The sequence below is a fragment of the Scyliorhinus torazame genome, chromosome 6, assembly GCF_047496885.1.
Source record: "Scyliorhinus torazame isolate Kashiwa2021f chromosome 6, sScyTor2.1, whole genome shotgun sequence".
Lineage (NCBI taxonomy): Eukaryota > Metazoa > Chordata > Chondrichthyes > Carcharhiniformes > Scyliorhinidae > Scyliorhinus > Scyliorhinus torazame.
In genome coordinates, this window is record NC_092712.1 from 304358452 (window position 1) to 304375961 (window position 17510).

General features: G+C 51.8%; 1 protein-coding gene across 1 annotated transcript in view; it reads right to left on the reverse strand.

Moving 5' to 3' along the window:
* The window catches only part of lztfl1 (leucine zipper transcription factor-like 1), an 82409-nt gene that overhangs the window by 39048 nt on the left and 25851 nt on the right, over positions 1–17510 (reverse strand). The window contains exons 3-4 of the mRNA XM_072509969.1: positions 15248–15442; positions 12188–12248 (exon numbers count right to left, since the gene is read on the reverse strand). Coding sequence (XP_072366070.1) covers positions 12188–12248; positions 15248–15442 — 256 coding nt within the window. The remainder of the gene's footprint in view (positions 1–12187; positions 12249–15247; positions 15443–17510) is intronic.

The following is a 17510-nucleotide window of genomic DNA, read 5'->3' on the forward strand; positions in this document are numbered from 1 at the left end:
CCGTCGGGGAGTGGAAAGGTCACCGCGGGGACGGCAAGAAAAATGGAGGCTGGGGCACCAGGGGAGGCCGCATTGCCCACGGCTGAAGAAATGACTAAGGTGATGGCCACAGAATTCGAAAGGCAGTTCACAAAACACATGGAGGTGATGAGGAAGGAGATGGGGGTGGTATTGAAAGTGCTGGTGGAGGAGGCGATTGCCCCGGTGAGGGCGGCGGTATTGAACGCAGTGGCGGAGGTACGGGAGCAAGGCGAGGCACTGAAGGAAGTGGAAGAGACATTGTTACAGCACAGCGATCAATTTACCTCGATGGGGAAGGAGATGCGGAAGGTGATAGAGATCAACGAGGGTCTGCGAGCCAAAATGGACGACTTGGAAATCAGGTCCAGGCGACAGAATCTGAGGATTGTGGGTCTTCCCGAAGGAGTGGAAGGCCCGAGGCCAACTGAGTATTTTGCCACGATGTTGGCGATGCTATTGGGGGAGGGTGATGATCCCTCCCGATACGAACTGGATCAGGCTCATCGTTCATGGAGGCCTATACCAAAGGTGAGTGAGCTGTCAAGGGTAGTAACTGTGTGTATCCGTAGGTACAGCGTGAAGAAGAAGGTCCTGTGCTGGGCAAAGCAGAAGCGGGTGGTGCAGTGGGCTGGAGCTGGTATACGCATATATCAGGACTTTATGGTGGAACTGGCGAGGAGGCGGGCTGCCTTCAGCCGGGTGAAGAAGGCGCTGTACATCAGTAAGGTGCGGTGCGGCATAGTATACCCAGCTAAGTTGAGGGTGACCACAAATCCAAGGACTTTTATTTCGGGACGGCGAAAGCAGCGGAGGAGTTTGCGAAGGCAGAAGGACTGTGGCTGAATTGAGAAGTGGTCATGTACTGATGTAGCCTCATGTAACTATATTTTTTCACTGCGACGGGGTATGTGCTAAATGAGCCAACGTTGTTATATACTTGGACAAGGGAAGAGATGGGACTTTCACTTGCAATGATGGTTCTTTGGAGCTTGGGTGTGTATGTGGGGTTTGTGTGCTAAAGGGTATTTCTTGAATTTCCTGGGGCTGGGCAAGGGGGAAAGAGACCCGGGCGGGGGCCTCCACGCTGGCTGGTTTATGCCGGCCAGTGAACGGGAGTGAGGTGGGGGGAGGGGCTGCGGCCATCGGAGCCTGGCAGAATGGGTCCCGATGAGTCTAGCTGGGGTGGAAAGATGGGGGGAAGGAACGGAGGTTGGGGTGAGGATTTTTGTAAGAGGAAGTGGAGGGGAGGAGCTGGGGGGGGGGGGGGGGGCTTGCAATGCATGGGTGTCATCTATGGTACTCTTTCGGGGATTGGATAGCATTGAATGTTAGGGAAGGGGGGGTGGGAGGGACTCTATAGGTTAATGGTGATCATAGGCGATTATTAATTCTTTTCTCTTTTAGTTCTCCTTTGTTTGTGAGGTGGGTCATTGCTTGGGGTGGTGGGAGGATGGGATCATTGTTGTTGATAAGGAAATTGACTTTGTATTTGTTACCATTTACTGCTTGTGGGTGGGGTGTAAATTCTGGAGAAAATGTGGAAATGGAGAATAAAAATATTTTACAAAAAAAAAATGAACTAGAGGCAATAAAATGTCTCTCTTATAGGTACATCAGTAGTAACAAGAATCTGTAAAGGGAGATGGCGGGGAAACCAAAGCTCAACAGTAATTAAGCAAATATATATAATATATAAACAAACAATTACAGTAATTAATTAGATCTAAGGGATAAAATTAAAATTAACTGAATAGATAAAAACCACATTAAAAGTATCTGAATTGCATTTTTTAAAAATGGTATACAGAAATATTAAATAGGAGTAATATGTCCCGAAGATGTTTCTCTCACAATGTTTGCTGATTCTATTCATACGATGTGGAGATGCCGGCGTTGGACTGGGGTGAGCACAGTAAGAAGTCTTACATCACCAGGTTAAAGTCCAACAGGTTTGTTTCGATTCACTGGCTTTCGGAGCGCTGCTCCTTCATCAAGTGTGCTCCGAAAGCCAGTGAATCGAAACAAACCTGTTGGACTTTAACCTGGTGTTGTAAGACTTCTTACTCTATTCATATGGTTCATAATCCCTTTCGGTTCTGAAGCATCTCAACCCATAACATCTGTTCTCTCCAAGGTGCTGAATTATCTGCTGTGCATTTCCATTATTTTCTATTAAGTGTTCCAGTTTTCCATCAACTTACACTGTTTTGCCGTTTAATTACGTGGGGCGAGGGGAGGGGAGTTGGTGTCTACTCACTCGTGTTGCCCGGTGTAGATCGTTGACATTTCTTTGGTACGGGAGGCCAGCCCTCCTGGTCACACTCTCGGAGCTTACAGTCACCGCCATCTCATCCCAGGCAGCACTGGCTGCCCTGGGGCTCACCCTCCTGGACCCTCGGGGGAACAGAACATATCTCCTGCCCTCCACTGCATCTAGCAGCCTCCCCAGGTCCGTATCGCCGAATCTTGGGGCCGGTCTCCTCGGCGTCATTGTTGCGAGCTGGATGGAGTTGGCTGAGCCGGTCTCCTGGGCGCCATTGTTGCGAGCTGGCTGGGGTTGGCTGAGCCGGTCTCCTCGGCGCCATTGTTACGAGCTGGCTGTGGTTGGCTGAGCCGGTCTCCTTGGCGCCATTGTTACGAGCTGGCTGGGGTTGGCTGAGCCGGTCTCCTGGGCGCCATTGTTGCGATGTGGCTGGGGTTGGCTGAGCCGGTCTCCTCGACGTCATTGCTACGAGCTGGCTGGGGTTGGCTGAGCCGGTCTCCTCGACGCCATTGTTACGAGCTGGCTGGGGTTGGCTGAGCCGGTCTCCTGGGCGCCATTGTTACGAGCTGGCTGGGGTTGGCTGAGCCGGTCTCCTCGACGTCATTGCTACGAGCTGGCTGGGGTTGGCTGAGCCGGTCTCCTCGGCGCCATTGTTGCGAGCTGGCTGGGGTTGGCTGAGCCGGTCTCCTGGGCGCCATTGTTACGAGCTGGCTGGGGTTGGCTGAGCCGGTCTCCTCGACGCCATTGTTACGAGCTGGCTGGGGTTGGCTGAGCCAGTCTCCTCGGCACCATTGTTACGAGCTAGCTGGGGTTGGCTGAGCCGGTCTCCTCGACGCCATTGTTACGAGCTGGCTGGGGTTGGCTGAGCCGGTCTCCTCGACGTCATTGTTACGAGCTGGCTGGGGTTGGCTCAGCCGGTCTCCTCGGTGCCATTTTTGCGAGCTGGCTGGGATTGGCTGTGCCGGTCTCCTCGGCGCCATTGTTGCGAGCTGGTTGTGGTTGGCTGAGCCGGTCTCCTCTACACCATTGTTACGAGCTGGCTGGGGTTGGCTGTGCCGGTCTCCTCGGCGCCATTGTTGCGAGCTGGCTGAGGTTGGCTGTGCCGGTCTCCTTGGTGCCATTGTTGCGAGCTGGTTGTGGTTGGCTGAGCCGGTCTCCTCGGCGCCATTGTTGCGAGCTGGCTGAGGTTGGCTGTGCCGGTCTCCTCGGCGCCATTGTTGCGAGCTGGCTGAGGTTGGCTGTGCCGGTCTCCTTGGTGCCATTGTTGCGAGCTGGCTGGGATTGGCTGTGCCGGTCTCCTCGGCGCCATTGTTGCGAGCTGGCTGGGGTTGGCTGTGCCGGTCTCCTCGGCGCCATTGTTGCGAGCTGGCTGGGATTGGCTGTGCCGGTCTCCTCGGCACCATTGTTACGAGCTGGCTGGGGTTGGCTGTGCCGGTCTCCTCGGTGCCATTTTTGCGAGCTGGCTGGGATTGGCTGTGCCGGTCTCCTCGGCGCCATTGTTGCGAGCTGGTTGTGGTTGGCTGAGCCGGTCTCCTCTACACCATTGTTACGAGCTGGCTGGGGTTGGCTGTGCCGGTCTCCTCGGCGCCATTGTTGCGAGCTGGCTGAGGTTGGCTGTGCCGGTCTCCTTGGTGCCATTGTTGCGAGCTGGCTGGGGTTGGCTGTGCCGGTCTCCTCGGCGCCATTGTTACGAGCTGGCTGGGGTTGGCTGTGCCGGTCTCCTGGGCGCCATTGTTACTAGCTGGCTGGGGTTGGCTGAGCCGATCTCCTCGGCGCCATTGTTGCGAGCTGGCTGGGGTTGGCTGAGCCAGTCTCCTCGGCACCATTGTTACGAGCTGGCTGGGGTTGGCTGAGCCGGTCTCCTCGACGCCATTGTTACGAGCTGGCTGGGGTTGGCTCAGCCGGTCTCCTCGACGCCATTGTTACGAGCTGGCTGGGATTGGCTGTGCCGGTCTCCTCGGCGCCATTGTTACGAGCTGGCTGGGGTTGGCTGAGCCGGTCTCCTGGGCTCCATTGTTGCGAGCTGGCTGGGGTTGGCTCAGCCGGTCTCCTCGACGCCATTGTTACGAGCTGGCTGGGATTGGCTGTGCCGGTCTCCTCGGCGCCATTGTTACGAGCTGGCTGGGGTTGGCTGAGCCAGTCTCCTCGGCGCCATTGTTGCGAGCTGGCTGGGATTGGCTCAGCCGGTCTCCTCGACGCCATTGTTACGAGCTGGCTGGGATTGGCTGAGCCGGTCTCCTGGGCTCCATTGTTGCGAGCTGGCTGGGGTTGGCTGAGCCAGTCTCCTCGGCGCCATTGTTGCGAGCTGGCTGGGGTTGGCTGAGCCGGTCTCCTGGGCTCCATTGTTGCAAGCTGGCTGGGATTGGCTGAGCCGGTCTCCTCGGCGCCATTGTTACGTGCTGGCTGGGGCTGGCTGAGCCGATCTCCTCGACGCCATTGTTACGAGCTGGCTGGGGTTGGCTGAGCCGGTCTCCTCGGCGCCATTGTTACGAGCTGGCTGGGGCTGGCTGAGCCGATCTCCTCGGCGCCATTGTTTTTTTTTAATATATTTTATTCAAGATTTTTTGGCCACACATAACAGCACATAGCGTTTCCTTTACACAGCAATAAAACAATATAAATAACAATGGCCAGTTTTAAACAAGTAAATAAATAATATATGAACAAAATCAAAAATAAAACTAAATGGCAACTGCCTTGTCCAAGATAAATACTCTCCAAAAATACAATCCAACAATCCAATATACAATTACATATGCCAAATACCTATACATATACAATAACATCCCTGAGAGTCCTTCTGATTCCACCACCCCCCCCCCCCCCCCCCGGGTTGCTGCTGCTGTCTTCTTCTTTTCCATTCCCTCTATCTTTCTGTGAGGTATTCGACGAACGGTTGCCACCGCCTGGTGAACCCTTGAGCCGACCCCCTGAGAACGAACTTAATCCGTTCCAACTTTATGAACCCTGCCATGTCATTTATCCAGGTCTCCACACCCGGGGGCTTGGCTTCCTTCCACATTAACAATATCCTGCGCCGGGCTACTAGGGACGCAAAGGCCAAAACATCAGCCTCTCTCGCCTCCTGCACTCCCGGCTCTTCTGCAAACCCGAATATTGCCAACCCCCAGCTTGGTTCGACCTGGACCCCCACCACCCTCGAAAGCACCTTTGCCACCCCCACCCAAAACCCCTGTAGTTCCGGGCATGACCAGAACATGTGGGTATGATTCGCTGGGCTTCTCGAGCATCTCGCACACCTATCCTCTACTCCAAAAAATTTACTGAGCCGTGCTCCAGTCATATGCGCCCTGTGTAACACCTTAAATTGTATCAGGCTTAGCCTGGCACACGAGGGCGATGAGTTTACCCTACTTAGGGCATCAGCCCACAGCCCCTCCTCAATCTCCTCCCCCAGCTCTTCTTCCCATTTCCCTTTCAGCTCATCTACCATGATCTCCCCCTCGTCCCTCATTTCCCTATATATGTCTGACACCTTACCGTCCCCCACCCATGTCTCTGAGATCACTCTGTCCTGCACCTCCTGCGTCGGGAGCTGCGGGAATTCCCTCACCTGTTGCCTCGCAAAAGCCCTCAGTTGCATATACCGAAATGCATTCCCTTGGGGCAACCCATATTTTTCCGTCAGCGCTCCCAGACTCACAAACGTCCCATCTACGAACAGATCTCTCAATTGTGTTACCCCTGCTCTTTGCCATGCTCCAAATCCCCCATCCATTCTCCCCGGAACAAACATATGGTTATTTCTTATCGGGGACCGCACCGAGGCTCCAGTCTTTCCCCTATGCCGTCTCCACTGCCCCCAGATTTTCAGTGTAGCCACCACCACCGGGCTTGTGGTGTATTTCTTCGGTGAGAACGGCAACGGCGCCGTCACCATAGCTTGTAGGCTAGTCCCCCTGCAGGACGCCCTCTCCAATCTCTTCCACGCCGCTCCCTCCTCTTCTCCCATCCACTTACACACCATTGAGATATTGGCGACCTAGTAGTACTCACTTAGGCTCGGTAGTGCCAGCCCCCCCCTTGTCCCTACTACGCTGCAAAAATCCCCTCCTCACTCTCGGGGTCTTCCCGGCCCACACAAAACTCATAATACTCTTCTCAATTCTTTTGAAAAAAGCCTTCGTGACCACCACCGGGAGGCACTGAAACACAAAAAGGAATCTCGGGAGGACCACCATTTTAACCGCCTGCACCCTCCCTGCCAATGACAGGGACACCATGTCCCATCTCTTAAAGTCCTCCTCCATCTGTTCCACCAACCGCGTTAAATTTAGCCTATGCAATGTACCCCAATTCTTGGCTATCTGGATCCCCAAGTACCGAAAGTCCCTTGTTACCTTCCTCAACGGTAAGTCGTCTATTTCTCTGCTCTGCTCCCCTGAATGCACCACAAACAACTCACTTTTCCCCATGTTCAATTTATGCCCTGCGAAATCTCCAAACTCCCCCAGTATCCGCATTATCTCTGGCATCCCCTCCGCCGGGTCCGCCACGTATAACAACAAATCATCCGCATACAGAGATACCCGGTGTTCTTCTCCTCCCCTGAGTACTCCCCTCCACTTCCTGGAACCCCTCAATGCTATGGCCAGGGGTTCAATCGCCAGTGTAAACAATAATGGGGACAGAGGACATCCCTGCCTCGTCCCTCTATGGAGCCGAAAATATTCAGACCCCCGTCCATTCGTGACCACGCTCGCCATCGGGGCCCTATACAGCAGCTGTACCCATCTAATATACCCATCTCCAAAGCCAAATCTCCTCAGCACCTCCCACAAATAATCCCACTCCACTCTATCAAATGCTTTCTCGGCATCCATCGCCACCACTATCTCCGCTTCCCCCTCTGGTGGGGGCATCATCATTACCCCTAGCAGCCTCCGTATATTCGTATTCAGCTGTCTCCCCTTCACAAACCCAGTTTGGTCCTCATGGACCACCCCCGGGACACAATCCTCTATCCTCATTGCCATTACTTTGGCCAGAATCTTAGCGTCCACGTTCAGGGGGGAAATAGGCCTATAGGACCCGCATTGCAGCGGGTCTTTTTCCTTCTTTAGGAGGAGCGATATCGTTGCCTCTGACATAGTCGGGGGCAGCTGCCCCCTTTCCCTCGCCTCATTAAAGGTTCTCATCAGTAGCGGGGCCAGCAAGTCCACATATTTCCTATAAAATTCAACTGGGAATCCGTCTGGTCCCGGGGCCTTCCCCGCCTGCATGCTCCGAATTCCTTTCACTACTTCCTCCGTTTCAAACTGTGATCCCAGTCCCACCCTCTCCTGCTCCTCCACCTTAGGAAATTCCAGCTGGTCCAGGAAACACATCATTCTCTCCTTCCCATCCAGGGGCTGAGCTTCATATAATCTTTCATAGAATGCCTTGAACATTCCATTCACCCTCTCCGCTCCCCGCTCCATCTCTCCCTCCTCATCTCTCACTCCACCTATCTCCCTCGCTGCTCCCCTTTTCCTCAGTTGGTGGGCCAGCAACCTGCTCGCCTTCTCCCCATATTCGTACTGTACACCCTGTGCCTTCCTCCACTGTGCCTCCGCATTACCCGTGGTCAGCAAATCAAATTCTACATGCAGCCTTTGCCTTTCCCTGTACAGTCCCTCCTCCGGTGCCTCCGCATATTGCCTGTCCACCCTCAGAAGTTCTTTCAGCAACCGCTCCCGTTCCCTGCCCTCCTGCTTTCCTTTACGTGCCCTGATTGATATCAGCTCCCCTCTAACCACTGCCTTCAGCGCCTCCCAGACCACTCCCACCTGGACCTCCCAATTATCATTGAGTTCCAAGTACCTTTCAATACACCCCCTCACCCTTAGGCACACCCCCTCGTCCGCCAATAGTCCCATGTCCATTCTCCAGGGTGGACGCTGTTCTTTTTCCTCCCCTATCTCCAAGTCCACCCAATGTGGAGCGTGATCCGAAATAGCTATAGCCGTATATCCCGTCCCCGTCACCTTCGGGATCAGCGCCCTTCCCAAAACAAAAAAGTGTATCCGTGAATAAACTTTGTGAACATAGGAGAAAAACGAAAACTCCTTGCTCCTAGGTCTACTAAATCTCCAGGGGTCTACTCCTCCCATCTGCTCCATAAAGTCCTTAAGCACCCTAGCTGCTGCCGGCCTCCTTCCGGTCCTGGACCTCGATCTGTCCAGCCCTGGTTCCAGCACCGTGTTAAAATCTCCACCCATTACCAGCTTCCCCGCCTCTAGGTCCGGGATACGTCCTAGCATGCGCCTCATAAAGTTGGCATCATCCCAGTTCGGGGCATATACGTTCACTAAGACCACCGCCTCCCCTTGCAATTTGCCACTCACCATCACGTATCTGCCCCCACTATCCGCCACTATGGTCTTTGCCTCAAACATTACCCGCTTCCCCACTAGTATGGCCACCCATACTAGATGTTTTTTGCATCTAGCCCCGAATGAAACACCTGCCCCACCCATCCTTTGCGTCGTCTGACCTAGTCTATCAGTTTCAGATGCGTCTCCTGCAGCATAACCACATCTGCCTTAAGTTTCTTTAGGTGTGCGAGTACCCGTGCCCTCTTTATCGGCCCGTTCAGCCCTCTCACATTCCACGTGATCAGCCGGGTTGGGGGGCTCTTTACCCCCCCCCCCCCCGCCCCCTTGTCGACTAGCCATCCCCTTTTTTTATCCAGCTCCTCACCCGGTTCCCACGTAGCTGTGTCCCCCCCAGGCGGCGCCCCCCCGCCCCGCCCACCCACCCCATACCAGCTCCCCCTTCTCCCCAGCAGCAGCAACCCAGTTAACCGCCCCCCACCCCGCTAGATCCCTCACTAGCGTAATTGCACCCCCCATGTTGCTCCCAGAAGTCAGCAAACTCTGGCCGACCTCGGCTTCCCCCCGTGACCTCGGCTCGCACTGTGCGACGTCCCCTCCTTCCTGCTTCCCTGTTCCCGCCATAATTATCATAGCGCGGGAACAAAGCCCGCGCTGCCCTTTTGGCCCCGCCCCCCAATGGCCGACGCCCCCAGCTCCTCCACCTCCCTCCCCCATAACATGGGGAAGAGAGAAAAGATACAGGGTCGCAGGATTAACAACTTAAAAATCATCTCTCCCCCCTTTTCCCCCCTCTTCCCCCCCCATATTCGCCCCACCACTTTGTCTCAAACGTTCTTTTTTATAACCCACTTATTCCAATTTCTCTTCGACAATAAATGTCCATGCCTCATCTGCCGTTTCAAAGTGGTGGTGTCTCCCTTGATGTGTGACCCACAGTCTTGCCGGCTGCAGCATTCCAAATTTGACCTTCCTTTTATGAAGCACCGCCTTGGCCCGATTAAAGCTCGCCCTCCTTCTCGCCACCTCCGCACTCCAATCTTGATATACGCGGATCACCGCGTTCTCCCACCTACTGCTCCGAGTTTTCTTTGCCCATCTGAAGACCATCTCTCTGTCCTTATATCGGAGAAATCTCACCATCATGGCTCGGGGAATTTCTCCAGCCCTCGGTCTTCGCGCCATAACTCGATAGGCTCCCTCCACCTCCAACGGACCCGTCGGGGCCTCCGATCCCATTAACGAGTGCAGCATCGCGCTCACATATGCCCCGACGTCCGCCCCCTCTGCACCCTCGGGAAGACCAAGAATCCTTAAATTCTTCCTCCTCGCATTATTCTCCAGCACCTCCAGCCTTTCCACACACCTTTTATGGTGTGCCTCGTGCATCTCCATCTTCACCACCAGGCCTTGTATATAGTCCTCGTTCTCGGCAGCCTTTGCCTTCACGACCCGAAGCTCCTGCTCCTGGGTCTTTTGCTCATCCTTTAGCCCTTCAATCGCCTGTAATATCGGGGCCAACAGCTCCTTCTTCATCTTCTTTTTAAGTTCTTCCACGCAGCGCTTCAAGAACTCGTGTTGTTCAGGGCCCCATATTAAACTGCCACCTTCCGACGCCATCTTGGTTTGTGCTTGCCTTCCTTTCCACTGCTCTAAAGGATCCACCGCAATCCGGCCACTTTCCTCTCCTTTTTCCATCCGTGTCCGGGGGGGATTCCCTCCTGGTTTACCGCACAGTGTTTTCAGCCGTTAAAATTGCCGTTGGGGCTCCTATCAAGAGCCCAAAAGTGCGTTCCACCGGGAGCTGCCGAAACGTGCGACTTAGCTGGACATCGCCGCACCCGGAGGTCCTCGGCACCATTGTTACGAGCTGACTGGGGTTGGCTGAGCCGGTCTCCTGGGCGCCATTGTTACGAGCTGGCTGGGGTTGGCTGAGCCAGTCTCCTGGGCGCCATTGTTGCAAGCTGGCTGGGGTTGGCTGAGCCGGTCTCCTCGGCGCCATTGTTGCGAGCTGGCTGGGGTTGGCTGTGCCGGTCTCCTGGGCGCCATTGTTGCGAGCTGGCTGGGGTTGGCTGAGCCGGTCTCCTCGGCGCCATTGTTGCAAGCTGGCTGGGGTTGGCTGAGCCGGTCTCCTGGGCACCATTGTTATCAGCTGGCTGGGGTTGGCTGAGCCGGTCTCCTGGGCGCCATTGTTGCGAGCTGGCTGGGGTTGGCTGAGCCGGTCTCCTGGGCGCCATTGTTATCAGCTGGCTGGGGTTGGCTGAGCCGGTCTCCTGGGCACCATTGTTATCAGCTGGCTGGGGTTGGTTGAGCCGGTCTCCTGGGCACCATTGTTATCAGCTGGCTGGGGTTGGCTGAGCCGGTCTCCTGGGCGCCATTGTTGCGAGCTGGCTGGGGTTGGCTGAGCCGGTCTCCTGGGCGCCATTGTTATCAGCTGGCTGGGGTTGGCTGAGCCGGTCTCCTGGGCACCATTGTTATCAGCTGGCTGGGGTTGGTTGAGCCGGTCTCCTGGGCACCATTGTTATCAGCTGGCTGGGGTTGGCTGAGCCGGTCTCCTCGGCGCCATTGTTGCGAGCTGGCTGAGGTTGGCTGAGCCGGTCTCCTGGGCGCCATTGTTGCGAGCTGGCTGGGGTTGGCTGAGCCGATCTCCTCGACGCCATTGTTATCAGCTGGCTGGGGTTGGCTGAGCCGGTCTCCTGGGCGCCATTGTTGCGAGCTGGCTGAGGTTGGCTGAGCCGGTCTCCTGGGCGCCATTGTTACGAGCTGGCTGGGGTTGGCTGAGCCGGTCTCCTGGGCGCCATTGTTGCGAGCTGGCTGGGGTTGGCTGAGCCGGTCTCCTGGGCACCATTGTTATCAGCTAGCTGGGGTTGGCTGAGCCGGTCTCCTCGGCGCCATTGTTATCAGCTGGCTGGTGTTGGCTGAGCAAGTGCAGCTTAAGTGCTGCTCAACCTTGTTAGCCGGGGGGGGCTGGCGAGCGCAGTCCCGGCGAATCGGCTGGCGAGCCTTCATTTGCGGCGAGATGCCCGTGGGCCTTTGTTAAGCGGACCAATTAATGTTGAATAGTGTTGCCGGCCTCACTGGGCTGACGCCGGGAAGCATCGCGGCGATTCCCGCTCGCTACCACACTTAGAAATCTTTCCGGAGAATCGTGTCCTATGTCTTTACTTTGAAGGCTTGAAAATAAATCAGTCTTATGTACAAACTGGCTTCAGAATCATTATTTTCTCAACATACTGATATTGGATTTATCAATTCAGACCACTATTCTGGGTTGTCATCTTTTCACATGCCCTCTCTATATTCTGTGCTCTTGGAGAAATGCAACACTTTTATTCTGAACTATCCGGTGTAATCCTGACTCCATCTCATTTATAGGTCCATTACAACAGCCCGCGATTATTATTGATATGGGCAATAAATGCTGGCTTCGGGAAACAAGCTATCTGCCTTTACTCACTGAAATTAAACAGCACCTGGTATTATACTCTGGTTGGGGAATAATAGCTCAATTTTGACACACAAATCAAATAAATGAAACTTTATTTTGCCAAATTTAAATTAAACTCACTTTCCTTCCTGATGAAGTAAATTCCGTCTTTTCAAATTCTGCCACTTGCTCCAACAGTTCTCTGAAGTGAAATGATTGGGAAAGTACAAGTTAGCAATCAAAATTGTTCTTATAAGTGTGTTTTCAAATGGAGTAGCTGTACTTTTAACAAAAAAGTTATAGCTGATTATTTAAAAAGTCTTTGTATCAGCTTTCAAATATAAATACCTGCCACACACATACACTATGGGGACTAATGATTTACTTTCTTAAAGATAGATGGCTAATGGAACATGGTTTTGATTTTGGAGGATCCCCGGGGTGTAAATAATTTATGACAAATGGTGCTTAGTCCTGGATAAACAGGTCATGGGACATCTTAGTGGGAGGAGACTGAAGAATGCTTTATGATGTAATTAAGAGGTGGAGATAGGACTATCTGTAGTTTTGCAGTTTGCCGCAGGATTTTAGTCTGACATGACAGGGCTGACTCCTGAGAGGTTCTCTCCAAGGTCTTTGCACAAAGTAAAGCAAGTAAACCCAACTGTTAACTTTATTTATAAGTGGTCTTTGAACGAGATTGCTTTGCTCAGTTGGAATATGAAAATCGCTTATTGTCACGAGTAGGCTTCAATGAAGTTACTGTGAAAAGCCCTTAGTCGCCACATTCCGGCGCCTGTTCGGGGAGGCTGGTACGGGAATCGAACCGTGCTGCTGGCCTGCCTTGGCCTGCTTTAAAAGCCAGCGATTTAGCCCAGTGTGCTAAACCAGCCAGTTGCAGGTGTAGGGAGTAAGTTAAAGTTTTTCTTTCCTCACAGTTTTACAAATCGAAAATTGTTGGGTTTCTCGTCAGGGATCCTAAGTAGTTTACAGAGCTTTGATTTGCTATTAAAGTTACTTCTGCCTGAAACATGCAGTTCTCCAGCTGCCCATTGTTAGGATCCCAACTTTAATTTTAATGCATTTACAAATAGGTGGAGCCAGTATCAATCAGCCGAGCCAGCACTCTGGAACCCAAATGACCCCTCAGAAAACGGTGAAAGATTTTTCTACCACCTCTTCCCATTCTCCCAAATATTGGTCAGTCTTCCAGAATTTTCTCCTCTGAACATCATAAAGATCTACAAAAATGTCACAGTTCACAATCACATCATTTAATCTATAAAAGTGTGTTGCTGTTGTTGTTTTACTTCCCACACCTAGTGGTGCACAAGGCAAGCTTTTACCTGTTCCCATAGTAATTTCTGTTTGGACCAGGTCACTAGCCTGTCGCCAGAGGCTTATAGCCTGGGGGGGAGCCACTCTGCATCAAGCATGGCCGACCAGGAGTCTCTCCCCACTCTTACGGCCTGTCATTGGCATGTTGGAAGGGTTTTGAAGGTTGATATTCAACCTGTTTGGTTACGTTTTTGAACGCAACTTCCTTGGCCATCAAGTCCTGGGACGGGTCTCGAACCCGGAGCTTCTTGCTCAGAGATCCACTGCACCACAAGATCGCCTGATATAAATGCGTGTTTGTGCCTGCCGTTAATGATTTTGGGTGCGCAGCCTCAATCAAAAGCCTGAGCTTAAATTTGATGTCTTCCCCGGTATTATATTCTGTCAGCTGAAGGGGATGCCATAGTCTAGGCATATGTAATAAGCACCACTCCTCAGGTTGCTTACCAGGATCCTCAGAGCAATTGGAATAGTGCGATGCATAATGATTTAAAAGGGTTTCTGAGTTTGTTTGAAAGCAAGCTACAGAATTAATTTTTCAGTAAAAGTTTGACATCAACAACATCGTGTTAGTTCAGATAAAGAATATGTTAGTGGACAATTATTTGAAATCAAACAACAGAGTGAACATTTTAAGTCATTTCACGTCAACAATTGTTGAGGGACATAATCGAAACAAAGTCCATGTCCGAGAGAGTTAAACAGGCACATTAAATCAGTTATTCATTTACTGCAAAGCAGAGCCTTAATCAATCGAATCCCTTTCCTTTACTCAGAACCCTTTTGGGTCACCATCAAACAGAAATACAACTGAGCAAAATCTACCAATAAAAAAAACTCACTCAAAATGCTTCTTCAGTCTTCTTACCCAACCATTTTTGATCTATTACTATTTGCCTCGTGAAGCCTACATTCTGTCAGTTAGCTGGAGTTGACTTTCTGTCCCACCCGAATTACCATGTACTGCAGCCGCCCTGTTCCTGGCCAACACTGCTTAGCTCCAGTCCACATGCTCTCTGCCTCTCAAACCAGCATCGAGCGCGCAGGTATCGAAGCAAAGCATGCATTAAACTGTTCTGCTATAGTACTTTCACCACTAACCCAAAATTATACAGTTTCCCCTAAAGTATTTATACAATCCTTTTCTATTTCACTGTGGATATTTTTGCTACACCTGCTTAACTATCATTACATCTCTCTTTATTCCTATTTGCATATTATAGTATTTCTCTTATTATGTTTTGTGCCACTGGCTTTGTCATAGAATCCCCACAGTGCAGAAGGAAGCTATTCTGCCCATCAAGTCCACACTGACCCTCCGAAAGAGCACAACCTAACCTAAACATTTGTGGACACTAAAGAGCAATTTTATTAATTTTATAAATTAAGGGGCAATTTAGTGTGGCCAATCTAACTACCCTGCACATCTTTGGGTTGTGGGGGTGAGATTCACGCAGATACGGGGAGAATGTGCAAATTCCACACGGACAGTGACCCAGGTCCGGGATCGATCCCGGGCCTTCAGCATCGTGAGTATGCAGTGCTAACCACTCCGACACTATGTGGCCCAATCCACCTAACCTGCACATCTTTTGAACTGTGCGAGGAAATCAGAGAACCCGGAGGAAACCCACGCAAGCAGTGGGAGAAAGTGCAAACTCCACACAGTCACCCAAGGCCAGAATTGAACCTGGGTCCCTGGCACTGTGAGGCAGCAGTGCTAACCACTGTGCCACCGTGCCGTCCATTTAATTTGTCATACACATTTTCTGAGCTCATCCAATTGTCCATTCTTAAATTTGAATTACTTTTTTCACACCTATATTAATAGTCTTGCACTTTTGAGAAGTTTAAATGATTCACCTGTTTTCCAGATCAGATATGTCTGTTTGTAACTTCAGGTACCATTTCTCAGCCTGACAGAACAGTTGACGCAAAAGCAGCACATTTGTGTAAGCCGTGTTGATGAGCTCAGACTCCACCTCACTGTGCACCACAATCTTCAGTCCATCCAGCATCTCCGTCACTTCATCCACAGTGAAAGTGTCCTCAGTCAGTCTGGTAGTTACAAAAAAAATTAAGATTAGAATACAGAGTATTTCCAATTCATTAAACATTAAATCTGCTTTTAATTGTATTTTTCTTCTACAACAAAATGTATTTAATTTCCTACTACATTTTAGGACTCCTTCGTAACAATGATCATTATCCAGTTAAGATGATAGGAAAATAGGATGCTTAAAAAAAATATTTAGAGTGCCCAATTCATTTTATCCAATTAAGCGGCAATTTAGTGTGGCCAATGCACCTACTCTGCGCATCTTTGGGTTGTGGGGCTGAAACCCACGCACACACGGAGAGAATGTGAAAACTCCACACAGACAGTGACCCGGGGCAGGGAACAAACCCGGGTCCTCGGTGCGGTGAGGTAGCAGTGCTAACCACTACACCACCGAGCCGCCCATGGGAAAATAGGATGCTGACAGACGTTTTTCAACACCAAGTTTGAGACAGCTATTGGAATATTTGCAGACGCAGATTTGACTTGGTATTTTTGTGCAATAAGACTGAAATCTGGAACTTGCATAGAAGGGGAAATTGTAGTCCTCGGGGGAGGCTGTGCGCCCTGAAGAACCAACACAGGACATATGCACATCCACCATCAGCGTGGATACACACAACTTGGGTGGGGGGGTCTCAAAGGCACATAGCGATGTTGTCACATGGGGAACACACATCACAGTGAACAGGAGCAGGCATTGGCGATAGGAATTCAAAATCCCCGTTGGAAGGTGCCAGACACTCCAAGTTCTGCTAAGCTGGACAAAGCTGCTAAGCCACGGGGTGTCATCCACAAGGATGACAATTTTGGAGCAGCAACAACAAATGTTTAGGGCTCTGTCAGCACTTCCAGAAGCGCTGTTATGCTTGGAGAGAGATTGGAAGAGTCCATCTCTATTATGAGTGCCATGACAACTCAGGCCTTTGCACTGATATCCACCTTCATGCAAAGAATATCCACCTGCATGGAGTTTCAGACATGGCAAGTACATGCTCAAAGAATGCAGTGGAGGAAGGTCCTCACCTTCCTCCTCCTGCAGCCCCATGTTGTGTAAGGTGCAGTGGGCCACGAGACATGCACATCCTAGCTGATACACATCTTCAGGAACCCAATGGCTTGCTCAATGAGTGCTCGTGTTCATGTTGCAGTGGTTGTATGTTTCCTCGCATCCGTGGTAGGGCCCCTCACTAGTGTCAGAAGCTATGTCCTCAGAGGGTCGCTCTTGCCTCAAAGATTCACCACTGACTGAGTGCAGAGGTGTAAAGACCCATGGGCAATGTGAGCTCCAGGATATCTTGCACAGACTGGTGGTCACATACAGCCGCGCATTGATGGTGTGAACGTCCATCCGGTGCAAAAGACTGCTGGTTGATCTGAGGACACCTTGATTGTCACAAGTGTAAAGTCTGTGATTCTCTTGGCACAAAAATGTGCTTTATGGCAAATAATGATTTTTACTTCAGCGGCTGAAAACCCGAGTTGAACTTTTGTTACGACCCTCTGGGCTTGTGCGCGGTCAAATCAGTCCCCACTTGACTTGGAGTGGCAAAACAATTGAAATTAATAAATAATTCTTATCTGGACCCCGCTACGTCATAATCATAGATTTGTGCCGGGCAAGATAGACGGAGGGTTTCAAAGATGGCATAGGGTGGGCATGAAAAGGATGGGGGACCTGTTTATAGTTGGGACTTTTCCTAGCCTGAAGGCGCTAGAGGAGAAATTTAGTCTGCCCCCGGGGAATGCCTTTAGATACCTCCAAGTCTGCGCTTTTCTGAAGAAACAGGTGGTGGCATTCCCACTGCTATCCCCCCCCGCCGCCGCCGCAGGATACAGGACAGGGTGGGCTCTGGCATCTGGGTAGGGGAGGGGAAGGTGTCGGACATATACCAAGAACTGCAGGAGGCAGAGGATGTCTCGGCGGAAGAGCTGAAGGGGCAAGTGGGAGGAGGAGCTGGGCGAGGAGCTGGATGAGGGCCTGTGGGCGGACGCCCTGGGCAGGGTTAATTCCTCCTCATCTTGTGCCAGGCTTAGCCTAATTCAGTTTAAGGTGGTCCACCGGTC